Source organism: Notechis scutatus, chromosome 1 (genome assembly GCF_049901735.1).
Source record: "Notechis scutatus isolate UNSWTSFEM ecotype Mainland chromosome 1, rNotScu1.2, whole genome shotgun sequence".
NCBI lineage: Eukaryota > Metazoa > Chordata > Lepidosauria > Squamata > Elapidae > Notechis > Notechis scutatus.
This window is the reverse complement of record NC_142009.1, coordinates 56712899-56729414: the sequence shown is the minus strand read 5'-3', so window position 1 is coordinate 56729414 and position 16516 is coordinate 56712899. Positions and strand designations below refer to the sequence as shown.

Genomic DNA, 16516 nt, shown 5'->3' with positions numbered 1-16516 from the left:
CATTTATCAGAAATGGTGTAGGGTCTCCCGCTTGGAGTGAGGGGTTGGACTAGATGACCTATAAGGTCCCTTCCAACTCTGATTATCTGTTATCTCTGACTCTGAGTCAGCTTCCGGTCAGTCAGCAAAAAGGAAGTCACTCAGATCAGTTTCCTTCACTCTGGTAATATTTTCAAGTGTCCTCAGGTTGAATAGCTTCCCATTCACTCTGCAGCTGAGGTGATTCCAGCATCATTGTGCTGAAAGGCATCATTCAGCATGTCAGTAAACAACATGCTGATCAGGGTGGGTGCAAGTACTCAGGCCCGGTTAACTCCATTGGTGACTAGGAGTACCTTACAGGATTCTCTGCCACACAGCACTCTGGCCTGCATGTCATCATGGAAGTGGTGAACCATTTGAATGAATTTGGCAGAGCGGCTAGACTCACTACAGGCCTTGTTGATTGACAGTGTCAAATGCTTTTGTGAGATCAACAAAGGTTGTATAGGGTTCACAGTTCTGCTTCTGACACTTCTCCTGAAGTTATTGTGTTGTCAAGAATCATGTCAATGCTTAAAATCCATCAACTTCCCCCACCTGGTTCAGCTGAGTTTCTTGAAGCTGTTGCCACAGGTGGGGCCACTGTCACAAGCAAATTGCTATGGGAAGCCACTGGGAAAGCTGGGTGCCAGGTGGGGATGAAAAGTGGACAAATTGCCCAGAAAGGACACAATGTGTTCCTCTTCCCTGACACTCCATCTACCTCAGGTCTAGATTGTAACAGATCTGTAACAGATTGTAACAATCTACCTGTAATTTGTTAAAATGCCATATTAGGTAACTGCAAAATAGACAAAACTGGTTGGATGGGTCAGGTCCAGATCTTTTTACAGATCTGCTACAATCTAGACCTGAGGTAGATGGAGTGTCAGGGAAGAGGAACACATTGTGTCCTTTCTGGGCAATTTGTCCACTTTTCATCCCCACCTGGCACCCAGCTTTCCCGTGGCTCCCCATAGCAATTTGCTTGTGACAGTGGCCCCACCTGTGGCAAAAGCAAGTTCAGCTTTTGGTAGATTGTGCTGCAGTATGTGGAAACACAGAGAATTAGTGCAGCAATAAAATTTAAAGTCTATAGAGCCATGGGTACTCACTATCCTTCTTTATGTCTGTGAAATGTGGACTGTGTATCCAAGGCATACAAGACAGCTTAACTATTTCCACATGACTTGTCTTCACAGAATATTAGATAGCTAGATAAAGTACCAGATACTGAAATTCTTTCTAGAGCAAGTCTATCATCAATCCACACGCTGCTAATGAAAGTGCAGACCCAGTGGGCAAGCCACATCATCTATATGCAGTACGAGTGCATACCAAAGCAGGTCTGTTTTGGGGAACTGTCTGCTGGAAAACATTTGCATGGAGAGCAGAAGAAACATTACAAAGACACATTAAAAGCCTCCCTGAAGTCGCTTGATATAGATATGACCACCCAGGAAACACTGACTCAAAACTGCTCGACCTGGCATGGCCTCGTTCATCAGGGCTGTCAACTTTATGAAGGCAGACTGCACAAGCACAGATTAAACGTGAGTTGCACAAGCCTAGAGCCATCAGTGCTACAACTCCAGAGTCTACATGTCTGCTCAACATGTGCCAGGACATTCAGTGCCTGAATGGGCCTAACCAGTCATCTTCAGATACAGCACATTTAGTTTTAACAGGACTAATAGTATGGAAATCTCCATCAATGATGATGAATGATCAACGCCATCTAGATCTACAGCTGTTGCTTATGTTCATACTCCAAGGTCTCCTAAATCAACACAGTCTTTCACACTGAGAGTTATGAACATTGTTTTTCCATCATTAAAACAGAATTCTGGTATATGGATCACAAAGTAATTAGACTAGATATATCTAACATAAAAATCAGAAACAGAGATGTTAACAAATAGGAAAACCACTAAGAATTAAGGCTAAGGTAAAAAAAAAAGGGGGGGGTTCCTATAACTATTATCGACTGCTTAGAGGAAGTACCCAAATGGAAAGTCATATTAGGGAAACCAGTATTCACTGATCTGAATACCAATTTATCAAAGGTCCACAGTCTTAAATCAGGTAAGTCAAGTGTTTTCCTTGATAACCAACCAACTAGACAATATTTCTAATACTGTATATACTTTCATGGATATGTTCTATTTAGTTATAGTACTGAAATGGCATTGATCACGTTTGTGGATGATCTCTGGCGGACTCAGAATGGGGGTAGTAAATCTACCCTGTTCCTCCTTCATCTATCAATAGCCCCATCATGCTATCAAACATGGCATCCTTCTGGCCAAGATCAGGGATTGAAAGTGGGAGGAAATCAATTTCAGTTGATGCTGGAAAAGGAAAAGAGTTTGAGCCTGAGCTCTCTGCTTCCCTGGGCTCTGTTCTCTATCCACTCCTTTTTAAATCCATAAGACACTACTAGGAGGTCATTGATCAGCATGATGTAGTTTCATCAGTAAATCTTCGTGATGGCCAGACCTTTCTGTTCATTTGGTATCTTCTGGAGAAGGGCAAAAAAGCAAGGGTTGTTTCATACTGGAAGATTTCATGTATATATTAAAAAATTGGCTTAGCTGCTGTGCCTGGATTAAAATCATCTATCCAAAATTATGACAGTTTCAAAGAAGGCAGCAAAGCTGATTCTAAAGTTGTGTTTATTAATGGCATGAACTTGTGCTGCTTTCTCTGTGTTTATCTTTCTCTGTAGTGTGAGAGGCAAGAAGCAGCTTATTAATGTGCAGAAAGTGCATACCAATGCTCAAATCCTGTTGAAGCATCCAAGCTAGTATAGGGTTTCTGCAAGGGATTTATAAATGGTGTTTGAGTTTTTTAAAAATGCCATTAAAACAGTAGTTATGGAGTTCCTATATCATATTAAGCCACAGTTTGTTCAATAATAATTTGTGACACAAATCAGGTTCACATATTATGTTAAGCCTAAAGCCCTAGCTTTCATATAACTAACAATAACTGGTTCTTGCTCCCCCTACTGTAGGAACCTGTCCACTAGTTTAGAAAAGAGACACCAATGTCATCACTTCATCAGTCCCTAACCAATTAGTACTAGGACCCTAACCAATTAGCACAAGGTCCTTCCTTCCTTATTTTCTGCAGATCTTTAACACATCTGATAAAATCAGACTGCAATCCTGGAACAAGGTTAAACTTTAAAACACAAACTTATATTTGGCATGAATGGATCTCAAGTTTATGTTTCTCTTCTGCTGCTTCCAAATTCAGTTAACTATAGATTAACAAAATGAAATAGAACCTGTACCCTTCCAAATTTTCTTGAGCTGCAGCTCTTACGAGTTCTGATATTCTTGCTAAAATAAATGGAAATTAGAATGCAGGAACATGTGGAGCATAACAGATTTCCAGAGTTAGTGAATTTCTTCCAACCACTGAACCACTGTAAACTACAGTTAATCTTAACAATAATTTATTTAAACATGTTAACTTTATAGCAGAATGTTTCACCAACTCTTAAGAAAATTTGGAACTTCTCCAAGCAGCTGCGTATGAAAAAAAAAAAAAAACAGCACATGTCCAAGGTCCCATGAAACATTAAATCATGTTTTTGCCTACGTAGCACATAGCTCAGATTAATTCTTACTAGTATCCAAAGTCAAGCATCTAGTGTACTTAAAAAAGAATAAAATTATTTTTATATATCACAGGGGGGAATGGAACTGTTTTGATGAAAAATTCAAGGTAAATGAAAGAGAAGCTATTTTAAACAAGCAGATTGATGGAGTTGACAGTAACATAGCTTGTATATCTAAATGTGTAGGGTTTGATCTCCCATCTCTTGGAAGACAAGATTGTTGATTTGACTGAGTGCCGAACCAGGTCTGTAATGAGTTCAGTAGGAAGGAGCAGAACAGGGAAAATGAGATCTCTGACTGTTCAATGGATTTCAAAAGGAATCAAATCTACAGCAAGTGCTAAAGGAAAGGGAAGGTTCATCTTAAAAAGAATGCAATATATCATGCTCCCTCCAATGGATTTTATTCTGCAATTTTAGAGTGTGTTTCTAGTACATGCTTATTTACACTGAGTGATTGTTAAATGGAAGGAAATGTTACAACAAAACTCTTGTTTTCAGTATCTTTAGAAACACATGTTACAAGTCCACCCAACATGCCAGCTACACTAAAATGAAATTAGGTTGTTTCTCCAAACTGAAGAGAATATTTGTAGCTCCGGGTTGAACTGTCAAGTCCTTGATGTACTTCAAGCTTGGTTGTTTTCTTGCAAATGTTTCATTACTCAACTAGATAACATCACCAGTGCAGGAGGAAGCACCAAGGACTCCAGAGGTTGTTTCTGCTTCAACATGTTGTATGGAACCAGGAATTGACAGCCTGTTGTGTGAGTGAAATTATGCCAAAATATGGTTTATTTCTTTAGGAAGAACATGTCATTATACACAGCAATTATGTCTAGCTCTTACTTTTTGAAATGGACTCTCCTCTAAACTACATTTGGAGTTCAGAACAACAGAATAGAATAACAGAGTTGGAAGGGACCTTGGAGGTCTTCTAGTCCAACCCCAGTTCATTTATCTCCTGAACATTAAAAAAAAGCTCTTAATATGCTCCCCCCAGACCATTATGAAAATGAATAATATTTCTTTGCATATTCATTATTGGATGCTATTAAAAGATGTTTTACATTGATTATTATATTGTTATTCTGCTGATATTGTTCTATAGTTAGATTTTACATCACTTTACTTATACTGTGCTTATGGATAAGTATACATCAAATAAAACTTCTACATTCTCAAGGGACAGAAGAATTTTCAACTACCCTACAGAGACCAACAAATTGTAACTGGCTTGACTAGGCAAATTTGAAATTACATGAAAATTGCTACCATCAGCACCAGATGGATTCGCAACTGGATGACCAACAGTACTAATGTTTATTTCTCAATGGAACTGCATCTAACTGGATGCAGTGAGGTACCTCAAGGTTCTGTCTTAAACCCAATACTCTACAACATTTTCATAAATGATTTAGATGAGATAATAGAATCAGGAAAAGCCAAATGCACAGGTACACAATAGGTGGCACCTGGCTCAGTAACTGTGAATTGGATCTGATAGTCCTAGTGAACAGCCACAAGTGTGAGCCAGTAGTGTGCTGCAGCTGCCAAAAAAGCCAATGCAGGCTGTCATCAACGGAGGAATAGTATCAAGATCACGTGAAGTACCGCTTTATAGTGCACTGGCAAGACCACATGCTGTGTCCAGTTCTGATCACCATGATACAAAAATGATGCTGAAACCCTAGAAAAAGTGTAGAAAAGGGCAACAAAACTGATAAGGGATCTGGAGGCTAATGTGTATGAACAGTTGTGGGAATTTGGTATGTCTAGTCTAATAAAGAGAAAGATTGGGGATGATAGCATTCTTCCGACACTTGAGAGGCTGTCATAGAGCAGAAGTGGGGTCAACCTTTTTTCCAAAGCACCAGAGGTTAGGGCAAGAAGTAACCAGTGTAAAATTATGACAGGGAGCACCAACCTAGAATTAAAAAGACATTTCCTGACAGTGAGAAAATTAATGAGTGGAATGGCTTGCCTCCAGAAGTTGTGGAGGCTTTCAAGCAGAGGTAGGACAACCTTTTGTCCAGAATGGTATAGGGTCTCCTGCTCAAGCAGGGGGTTGACTAGAAACCTCCAGGGTCCCTTTCCAACCCTGTTATTCTATATTATTCTACTATACTGTTTTTTAACATGCTATGCGTCTTCAGAGCTTAGGGGCATTTTATTTCCCATCTGCAAGCAATTTGGCCTCATTCCAATTGTTTTAGAAGAGAAAGTTGTTTTTGTGGCTTTTTAGCTTCCCCCCATGGAAATCAATGAAGGTTTTCACCCCCAAAATGACCAAACAAATGCATACAGCATGGCACAAAGGTACATAAAGGGGATGCAATTTTTTTTCTTCCTCTTTTGAAAAGATTCCTTTTTCACTTCTCCCTGCCACCCAGACGCCATTCAAAATCCTTTCCCAAGTTCTGTTCTTATCCATTTATTATGGTAATCCCTTCTGCCTATATACATATCTAGAGGGCAAAAGTGACTTTCATCCAGATCACCATATGATTGCAATATTTTCTACATTAAGCTGCCTTCAAAGACAATCCTGAAGATATATTATTATAGAATCATCCCTAACTTGGGATTGCTGCACTGATTCCTGGTAATTCAAAAAATCTGGAATTACTTATAGTAATGTTGCGGGACACCAGGATATGTCAGGGGCTACCCTACCACATTTGATTCTGATCATACAGATAGTTCCTATTGAGAATCCCACTTCCATATAAGGACAGGTGCAAAGACTCTGAGCCAAGTATATGACTCTCTCCATAATAACCTCTATCTTTCAGCTCTGCTGCCCTAGGCAGTACAGTGAAATTTGACTTCTTTCTTATTAGGAAGGATCTGAATACTATTTGATTTCAATGGGCTTTTGGCCCCAGTGCAATGCAAGGTTTCTTTTCAATGGGAAGTGTTACATTATGCTTCTGTTTGTTGTCTTTTCTATGTTGTGAATTGCCCAGAATCTCACAGTTGAGGCAAAAATGATACAGTACTGGATGAAGTTTGTTAAATTACAACAACCACATAAAAAGACATCCCTTACTGTGATGTATAAAAAGCTGTGGTACCTAAAATTTTCTTTTCTACTCAAATAATGAGCATGCATGAGAGTTCTATGTTCTTTTGCATTTGGCCACATTCCCGTCATCTCCACCAAACATACACAGCTGCAAAGCTGGAGAGAAATAGTTTAGTTCTCTTCATGTGTTTTGCATTTCTAAATAAAAGGATGAGAGAGCAGGTGGATTTGGGTACTAAATATTAATGTCCTAAAACTTGGAAAGGTGATGCTAGTCAGTATATAGACAATGGTGGTGTTCTCCAGACTTGTTTAACTTCATCTCCCAAGATTTTGAAGCTAGCATAGCATCATGGGATATGAAGGAAAGCATATCTGGAGGATATTAAATTGGATAAGGATGATCTAGTCTAAGGCACCTTTCTCTATTCAAACGGAGAATGATATGGAAGTTGAACGCTATACACTCTACTGAATTGCTCTTTCTGTAGATCCATCTTAGACTTCTTTCTCTACATCCAACCCATTCCACAGAATTGTTCTGTTGTGTGGAAAATAGGAGGAAGGTAGTATTAGGTATGATCACCACCTTGAGTTATTTATAAAAATAAAGGCAAGATATAAATAAGTGAATAAATATATGTGCATCTAATATAATTTTGAAATAATTTTAATGTAATACTTCCTAAAAGGAGAAGTTTCAAGAGACACAATTAAATTACTTACAAAAGTAATTTATGCAAGCATCCATTAAAAGAGCCATACAAGATGGTCAGTTTCAAAGCAGGCTAGTGGCACCTGTGGCTACCTCCACGTTGTTGAAAAGTGACTGTCAGAATGCTAACCTTTATGAGAAGTGGGAACGTTTTCTGCCAAAAGAGATGAGCAAATCATTTATATACATGAGAGAAATTTTTTTTTAAAAAAGTGGTTAGGTGGGAACACAGCACTGCATTGTAGGCTTCTGTGCAGAAGCACAGCCTTTCTCTCCCAAGCATGTTGTTTTGCAAAAGACAAGTATCAAGCCTGTTTCAAGCAGTTGCTTTTAAAAAAAAGCCTTTACGTTTCAAACCGAGAAACACGTTGAAGCTTTATCAGCGAGTTCTTTTCCTCTGTCAAGCTTTGCACTTTTCTGACCCTAGACAAGCTGATACTGCCTAACTCAGCCCCACAGCTGATGGGGTGATTGCCTGCTAAGTTGCTGTTAGTCTCCAGACTGAAGTGCTGATTCTGTTCCCGTGGGGCAAAGCATCACATCATGCATTCTTGGAAACGTCTGCTGCTCAATGCACTCCACGAAAAAGGAGAAGGAAGAGGAGGAGGAGGAAGCAAGTCTCGAGTTATAAATCTGAAGGGTTTTATTTTTCACAGTTGTGGCTGTCATGATTTTTTTTTTTAATTGAATTTAAACAACTTGGAAGATTGTAGCTGGAGAAGAGAAGGATCTTAGAAAGTTCTTTAGGGGATCAGAAGCAAAACATGTTAGAATACTGTAGAACAGGGGTGTCAAACTCACGTCGTCATGGCAGTATCCTGTGACGTATTGGGACTTTTTTCCCCTTCGCTAAACTGGGTGTTGGCATGGCCAGTGCGTGATGCATCTGGCCCGCAGGCCCTGCTCTAGAAAGAACACTCTAAATCAGTGTTTCTCAGCCTTGACAATTTTAAGATGTGTGGGCTCAAATTCCCAGAATTCCCTAGCTATTCTCCATGCTGGCTAGGAAATTCTGGGACTTGAGGTCCACAGATCTTAAAGGTTCTAGATATACCGTTCTGCAATTTCAATCATTCTCAGTGGATATGAATGGTACTTTATCGCTAACAATAGGGAAAATTTCTGATCGTTCCATAGTCAAAAGTTTTTGAAATCCATGTTCTTTCTGTCCTACTAATGGGGATGTTTGTGGCCTCTCTTCAGGTATTTTTTTAAAAAGCAAACAAAATTCTCTTTCAACAGTACCAGCCAAAGTCAATAGGCTCAGCACAGGGGAAAAAAGGGGCTCTTCTCCTTGTTTATATCTTAGAGATGAGCAGATTGTCAGAAAAGAAAAAAGGGTGTCAACATTACAACCATAACTGAGATTCATGACCAGGATTCAGAGTTCTGTAGGCCTAGATCGGGGGGTGGGGGGAAACTGCATTTATTTCACATTTCAAGATTTGTAAATCAACTTCCCTCTGCCCTATTTATTTAAAAATGGCAAATTTCAGTTAAGGTTACACTGTATTAAAATATTATTTTTCAGGGGGGAAAAAAGCTTACTTATTCCTCAGTCCAGCACATCTAGAGCTGGGAAGGCTGCAGTTAAAAAAAGGGGGGGGGAGGAACTGCTTATTTTTCTTGCCCAGGACATTCCCAGCCAGTGACATGAGTGGAAAGCGTGATTGAGACACTGCCCACTGGTTTAATTATTGCATTTTAGACCTGTACAGAAATACGGTTAGTCAGAGTTTCCATATCACCTATTAAAAATAAATTGGACTCTGAGTTAATATAAGGTTGCAGTGTTCACCAAAATCATTACATCTGAACAATCATTAAGCTTGGAACCAAACCAATCTGTAGAACTAATGTAACCTCTAGCAGACAACCTACACCCAAAGGAAAAATGAAAATCTTTTGAACTGATAAAGTTAAAATTTTCAGTTCAGATTATAAATGCATTTTTATTATACGACATCTGCCTTCATATATGAATGGGCCCCAAATAACTGTAGATTATATTGTAAATAAAGCCATTCTTTTCGGCCTATCATCCAACCATAATGCTATTTGCTTACAAATTCTGCCAGTCCCAATCAACAATAACAAATGGGCTCATGCATTGCTCTGAGGCATAATGTGATTTGTTTACAATTTAGCAGTGAATAAGCCTATTCTGGCATCTTGGCCAATGTTGCTTATTCAACAAATCATGATTAAAACAAATAATTTTACAAAAAGTAAGCCTCAAGTCTCAAACAAAAAAAAATTAGACAATGTATAATAGAAATGACTCGCACCCATGGTATGCACACATTTCCAAGAATATACAATATCTACAAATGACATTTGATGAGTGATAACAAAGTCCTTCATTTTCAAACCATACATTGTGGAGACAAGCTATCTACTCTCTGCTATATGCAGATGGTATACTTGTCCAGAGCTAATCTACATGGTTTATTACGTTTCGGTGATGACCTGGGGTGTGGCACAAATACAGTCAGAAAATCAGTAAGAGTCCCTTTATTAGCTCTAACTTTGCCCCCAATGTCCTGGTTACCTTCTGATCTGGAGAAGAGCTCTCCCAGGAACAGCCTTTCGCTGCAGAGAATCAGGTCCAAAATGTTGTCAACAAAAACTATAAGTCTACTCAAGGCAAGATGAGGCAGGGCAAGAGAAGGTATTCCAGACTTGAAGGAATGGCAGTAATTCAACCCAGTTGGCAGGATGCCAGAAACACAGATAACCAAAGTTAGCACAAGATAAACTCACATTTGTTCCCAGAAAACGCTGCTCTCAGCTTTCATCTCTTTTAAATTCTCTTCCCAGGTTTGCCTAATTAAGGGAATCAGGGCCCTTTCCTCCCCCGTAAGCCACACAACGCACGTTGCTCTCTTCTCCATTCCTCCCTGCGTGCCCTAGGATTAAGAGGGATGGGCCTAGGTCTTCCTCCGAATTCTCTCTCCCTTGTTCTACCTCTTCCCTGCTCTACCCTGCCGGACTTTGCCCTTCTCCAGTTTCCTCCATAGCCAATGGAGACACATTCCCGCTCCCTGTCAGCTGTTCTTCCTCCTCGGATTCAGACTCTGACGGGGCATGACAGTTTCACTTTCAGTTTGGGTATACAGTAGTCCTCAATTTACAACCATTTGGTTAGTGAACATTTAAAACTACAACAGCACTGGAAAAAGTGACTTACAACATTCTTTGCACTTGCAACTTGCAATCGCCATTTGCAACCTTCCCAGCTAGCTTGTGACATGCAAACTCAATGGGGAAGATGGATTTGCTTAATGACTGCATTATTCACTTGACAACTGCAGTGATTCACTTAACAACCATGGCATGAAAGGATCATAAAACTGGACATGAGTCATTTGACAACCACCTTACTTAACGATGAAAATTCTGGTTCAGTTGTGATCATAAGTTGAGGATTACAACACAGTATCAACAGTAGAGACCTTCAAATTTCTAGGTTCTACTATATCACATGACCTAAAATGGACACTTAACATTAAAAATGTCATTTAACGTCAAAAAAGCACAACAAAGAATGTTCTTTCTGCACCAACTCAGAAAGCTCAAACTGCCCAAGGAGCTGCTGATACAGTTCTACAGAGGAATTATTGAGTCTGATCTGCACCTCTATAACTGTCTGGTTTGGTTCTGCCACCCAACAGGACAGACAGACTTCAGAGAGTAATTAGGACTGCAGAAAAAACAATTACTACCCACCTACCTTCCATCGAGGACCTGTATACTGCACGAGTCAAAAAGAGGGCTGTGAAAATATTTACAGACCCCTCACATCCTGGACATAATCTATTTCAACTCCTTCCCTCAAAACGATACTATAGAGCATTGCACACCAGAACAACTAGACACAAGGAAAGTCCGTCCCCCACCAAAGCCATCACTCCGCTAAACAAATAATTCCCTCAACACTGTTACAGAGTTACAGTCTGCACTATTCCCTCAACACTGTTACACTGTTACAGTCTGCACTATTACAAAGTCTGCACTACTATTACTGTTAATCTTTTCATCACTCCTTATCACCCATCCCCTCCCATTTGTGACTGTATGACTGTAACTTTGTCACTTGTATCCTTACGATCTATATTGAGTTTCCTAGTATGATTTGATTGCTTATTGTACCCTATGACTATCATTAAGTGTTGTCCCTTATGATTCTTGACTCTTGACGAATGTATCTTTTCTTTTATGTATACTGAGAGCATTTGCACCAAGACAAATTCCTTGTGTAAATCTTGCCATGCGGTAAAACCATAAGAATATTGTGATTTTTGAGTGAATATTGCTATTTAGACAGTAAATCAGAAGTTAAAACTTTTACTTAAGATACACTATGGAGTGTGTGTGTGTGTGTGTGTGTGTGTGTGTATTAAACATTGTACAGCAGAACCAAGTAGATATATTTTGCAGGATTTAATCTTCAAATTATAGACCTAGGAAGTGCACTTTGTCCCTAAGAACAACACTAAACCATTCTAGTTTAAAGACTCTTTTAACCATTCACAAAAGCTGAATGTCCTATTAAACAAGCACGTTTTAAAAGGCATTAAGGCCATTTTCACAAACGACATTGAAATTTGTCTTCTGCAGTTCCCATTTCTGCAACTTGAATACAGAATCCCTCTTAGTTAAATGCACATTTGGTTTAAAACTGTCTCTCACTTTCTTTCCAGCTGTAGTGCAGTTAAGAAGTGGACTCATTTCAGATTTAAAAGCCTTTAGTGTTTTCTTGTGAAGGGAAGTGAAAAAAATGCAATCTCCATCCCTATCTATTTCAAGCAAGTACTATACTTAAAGGGACCAAACATGTAATTCCTGAATGATGCTTTTGGCTTCTGACTATTCCACAACCTTCCTTTAAGGGTACCAGAAGCATCACTTAGGATCCAGTGTCATAGGGCATTTCTATCACCTATGCATTTCTTCATTGGCTTTGGGCCAAACTATTGACAGTTAAGTGGGGGAGGCATGTGGAAGAATCAGAAGATCCTCTACTACAAGGATTTGCTTTCTGGAACTATGTTTTTATTAAATTGTAACTTTGCACACACACATACACACACAGAGAGAGAGTGTGTGTTTGTGTGTTTGTGTGTGTGTGTGTGCAAAGTTACAATTTAATAAAAACATAAAACATTGTTCCGGAAAGCAAATCCTGAACAGGTCTTGGAGGAAAGTGATACTGGGTTGTCTGTTGCATATATGTGTGTATGAGTGTGGTGTTATAAATCTACACACACACACATACAGAGAGAGAGAGAGTGTGTGTGTGTGTGTTTGTGTGTGCGTAGATTTATAACACCACACTCATACACACATATATGCAACAGACAACCCAGTATCACTTTCCCCGAGACCTCTGTTCACATCCGAGCCAAGACCGCTTTAGCCTGGGGCGTTGCATAAACTCAGCCACCATCCCGTCCAAATGATTTACTAGTGGAACCAGAAACTTGTGTTTGACTGCGCGAATTATGGTTCGGTTCACCTCGGCAAAGCACACCCCGTAAATAAAGGCGGCTGACTCTGTCTTTCAAAGGCACCTCCGATCAAGTCACCCAGGATCATTTTTCAAACGGCTAGCGCGCTCTCCTCTTTCTCCCACTTGGCCTGCGGGTTTTTTTAAAACAACAATAAACAGGGGGAAAAAACTTGGCGGGGAAACCCGCTTTCTCTTTAACGGGAATCTGAGCGAGGAGGCTCACTCCGCCGAGCAACCGCAGCCGCCAAGGGGGAGAACCCAAGCTCCGCCCGAGCAAAAAACGAGCAGGTGTCTGGTCACCACGTGGGTTTGGAGATGCTGATTTGTTGTACCCGAACCAACTTGGCCGCTCAGATCCGAAAGTCTGTCGCGCGTTCCCGGCCAGCGTTAATTTACCCCAGTTCTCCCTTCGGTCCCTTTATTCCCCCGCCAAGATCCCACAGAGGAGGTGAGGCGGGGCGGGCCCTTCAACGTACCTTTGGCGTCTGCCCTCCTTCGGGGCCCGCCGCTTCCAACTTCCTCCTGGCCCCGAGAAAGAGAAGGAGAGCGGCGATCCACAAGATCCCCAAGACAGACAACGCCAGCCTTCGACTCATCCGCCTCATCTCTAGTTTGGAGAAGAGCGAGGAAAGCGGCGGAGGGTGGGGGGGAGAGGAGGGGAAACAAAATAAAGTCTTCTGCCTTTGGGAAAGCGGTGAGGCGGGGCGGGGTTGGAGCTGACCGGCACGCTTCCCGCCCCTCTTAAGCGGGCAAGAGCGCTGCCGGCGGGATGAGTTCAGGCGAGCCCCGCGAGGGGCACGGGCGAAGTAACCGCCTCCACCCCCCTCCGGAGCCAGCCCAGGAAAGGACGAAGAGGAGCGGGAGCGGCGCTGGCAGTCCCGGGCCGTCCTCCCCGCGTGGGGTTGGCGGGGAGGGGAGGAGAAAGCTGGAGTGGGAGGCGCCAGGGGGTGGGGAAACGGACCGGGTGGGTCTTCCAGCCGCGGATCGGAGAAGAGCAGGCCACCGGCGGCTCTGCCTTGCTGCCGGGTTCCCGGGCGTCAAGGGAAGGGAATGGAATGATCCCTCCGTGGCTCAAGCCACTGCCATCAAGCGGGAGAATCTCTACCCGGGTGAAATCCCGCCCGCAGATCGGTCCGCCGCACTTCCTCCTGCCCTGGGAATAGTAGCCAGGCTTCCCCGCCGGCCGCGCACTCCCGGCCCGAATCGACAGCCAGGCGGGTTGGCTCGTTTTCGCTTTGCCTATTTATCCCTTCCCCAGGTCAAGCTCGCCCGCCGGGGAAGGGCTGTCTCTCGAGCCGCCTCCTGCCCTCCGCTTCGTTGCTTGCAGCTCTTCGCCGCCGCGTCGCGCTGCCACAATCCCCGCGAAGGATTGTGATCGCCCGAGCCCGTTTGGGGAAGGCTCCGGCGGGGGATTGGCGGCGTGCGAGAGGAGGGAGAAGACCTCAAAGAGGCCGGCTTCAAACTCGGGGCCGACGCGTACTCGGCTGGCTGAGTTGGGATCGGGCTGAGGGGGCCAAAGGCGGCAACTTTTGGAGCGAGTTCGGGAAGGAACGCCTGACCCTGCATGGGCAGGAGGGAAAAGGAAAGCCGTCTATGAGGGAAATAGGCGGTTTGATTGATGGCGGAACAACTCGCGACCCGTCTTCACGCACTTTGGTGTTTCCTTTGCATTGACGCGCCCTGCTTCAGAGGATGGGGCGAAGAGCAGCTGGGGGCGAAGATACCCTGCGCGTTTGTGTCAGATGACATCTCACCCCTCGGGCACCCATCCTCGCTGCGAGTCAGCTAGTTATTTCAAGATGAAGCATGCGGGGAGGGGAGGGGGAGAATAGCCTCAAGTTGCACAATTTTCCCGGTTCTTCATCCCGCCCTCGCCTATCCTTTGCCAGTTATTACACTGTATAATGGGGGTAGTCAGGGCAGTCAATCTAAAAACACTTTTTCGGCTTTCCTCCGTGGCAGGCAGTAATACTCACATGTCTCCCTTCATGAGAGGTTGGAGGGGGGGTTTCTCCTGCTTGATTCCCCCTTTGGGGGAGGGTGTGGACCGAAGAGGAAAGCGCTCCAAGCATATGTGGTACCCTGTATTGCAAGTTGCTGCAGCATCTGGAGTACTTCCTTTGCATAATCTCCTGTGGTCCCTGAAGGAAGAACCACAAGGAGAGGCTGCCTGCAGAGGCACAGCTTGAGAAATAATTCTTCTTTTAGGTAGGGCTGGCAGACTCCAAGCTTGTGGCATCTTGTCTTTGCTGAAAAGTCATTTATTCAGAATTAAAGGCTTTTAAGCCAGAAATCTTACTTGAACCACCCAAAATCAAACAGGTTCACATCCTAGTTGCCCATTTTATGACTAGTATTGCTATTTCAGCAACAATATTTGGGGGAGGGGTTGCTTTGTTGCTCTTACTGTTAAATAATTTGAAATCCAAAATCCTGGTTAGCGGATAGCAAGATCAACAAAACTGACTGGTTCACACAGTCAGTTGCCACTTAACATGCAGGCTGAGGCAGATGGGTCTAGGATGCTCCAACATCGTTACTAATAGTCCATCAATAGTAAATTATCCAGGGATGCACTAATAAATCTGGATCTACCTTCTGCCTCTTCTAACAACATTTCATGATGTTTCTACAATAACTAGCAACAATTGATAACTTTCTGGTTTGTGATGAAGACACCTAGAATTTCCAGTGCACAGAGGTCTTTTGTGTTTAATCATTTTTGTAATATTTGCGCATGGCATTTGACACATCCACTACTATAAGGAGGATCCAATTATACTTTCCAACTTAAAAGCACTTTTTTCTTTGCCTGGAGAGAATTCTTCCTTTACAGGCCTAAAGTGAGTAGTAAAAGGGCTCACTTTATTCCAGGGCAATAGATATTTTTGTTTGCTTTTCTCCGTTTTTTGTTTTTTGTTTAGTTACATCAGTGTTACCAAATGAAAATGCAGTGAAATCACATATAATAGTTTGTGATATTTGGTGTCGAACTATCATTTTATGCTTTAAGAAAAAATAAATTGCTGAGAAAAAAAATAATTGGTTGGGAAAGCTTAAAAAAATCATTTTTTCCCAGCAGCATAGTACAACTTTATTTTATTTACTTCCATGAAGATCTATTCTGCAATACTATTTGTTGTTGTGAAATTTTGTAGCAAAAAGATATAAGGTGCCTTTTTTTATTTTGTTAATGCATAAATTAAACAAATTAAGCAGAGAAAGAACATCCAAACATTTTGTTGAGAAAAATTGCATGCTTTTCACACTCAAGATACAGTTGCTTTTATATTCCATCTCTTATTTTAACAAAAACAGCTGTTTAACATTTCCGATTACAGTTGCAATATAGTATGAAGATTAATTTGCTCAACTGAAACAGCAGGGGGAAATTCAGGTAGGTGGAATTTAATTACTGGATTTGGAAAGGAGGATGTGAGCTTTTAAAGCTGTCAGAAATACTTAAAAATAAAATCTTCAACAGCAGGGGTGGGATTCTACTGGTTCTGTCCACTTCTGTAGAACCGGTTGCTCTGAAAAGCAGCAAACATAATACATAGAACTGGTTTTATGTCTGTTGCTGTTTTGGCCCACCCGCCAGCCCGGGCTGTT

At 41.8% G+C, this 16516-nt stretch overlaps 1 protein-coding gene across 2 annotated transcripts in view; it reads right to left on the bottom strand.

Annotated features, from left to right (window-relative positions):
• The window catches only part of GALNT14 (polypeptide N-acetylgalactosaminyltransferase 14), a 306041-nt gene extending 291789 nt beyond the window's left edge, over window positions 1–14252 (bottom strand). Inside the window, exon 1 of one of the 2 annotated variants that reach the window (XM_026681830.2) lies at window positions 13381–14252. In XM_026681830.2, the coding sequence (XP_026537615.1) occupies window positions 13381–13509 (129 nt within the window). In that variant the 5' untranslated portion in view covers window positions 13510–14252. The remainder of the gene's footprint in view (window positions 1–13380) is intronic. The other variant, XM_087965206.1, reaches the window with a different exon arrangement.
• Window positions 14253–16516: the final 2264 nt, after the last annotated feature.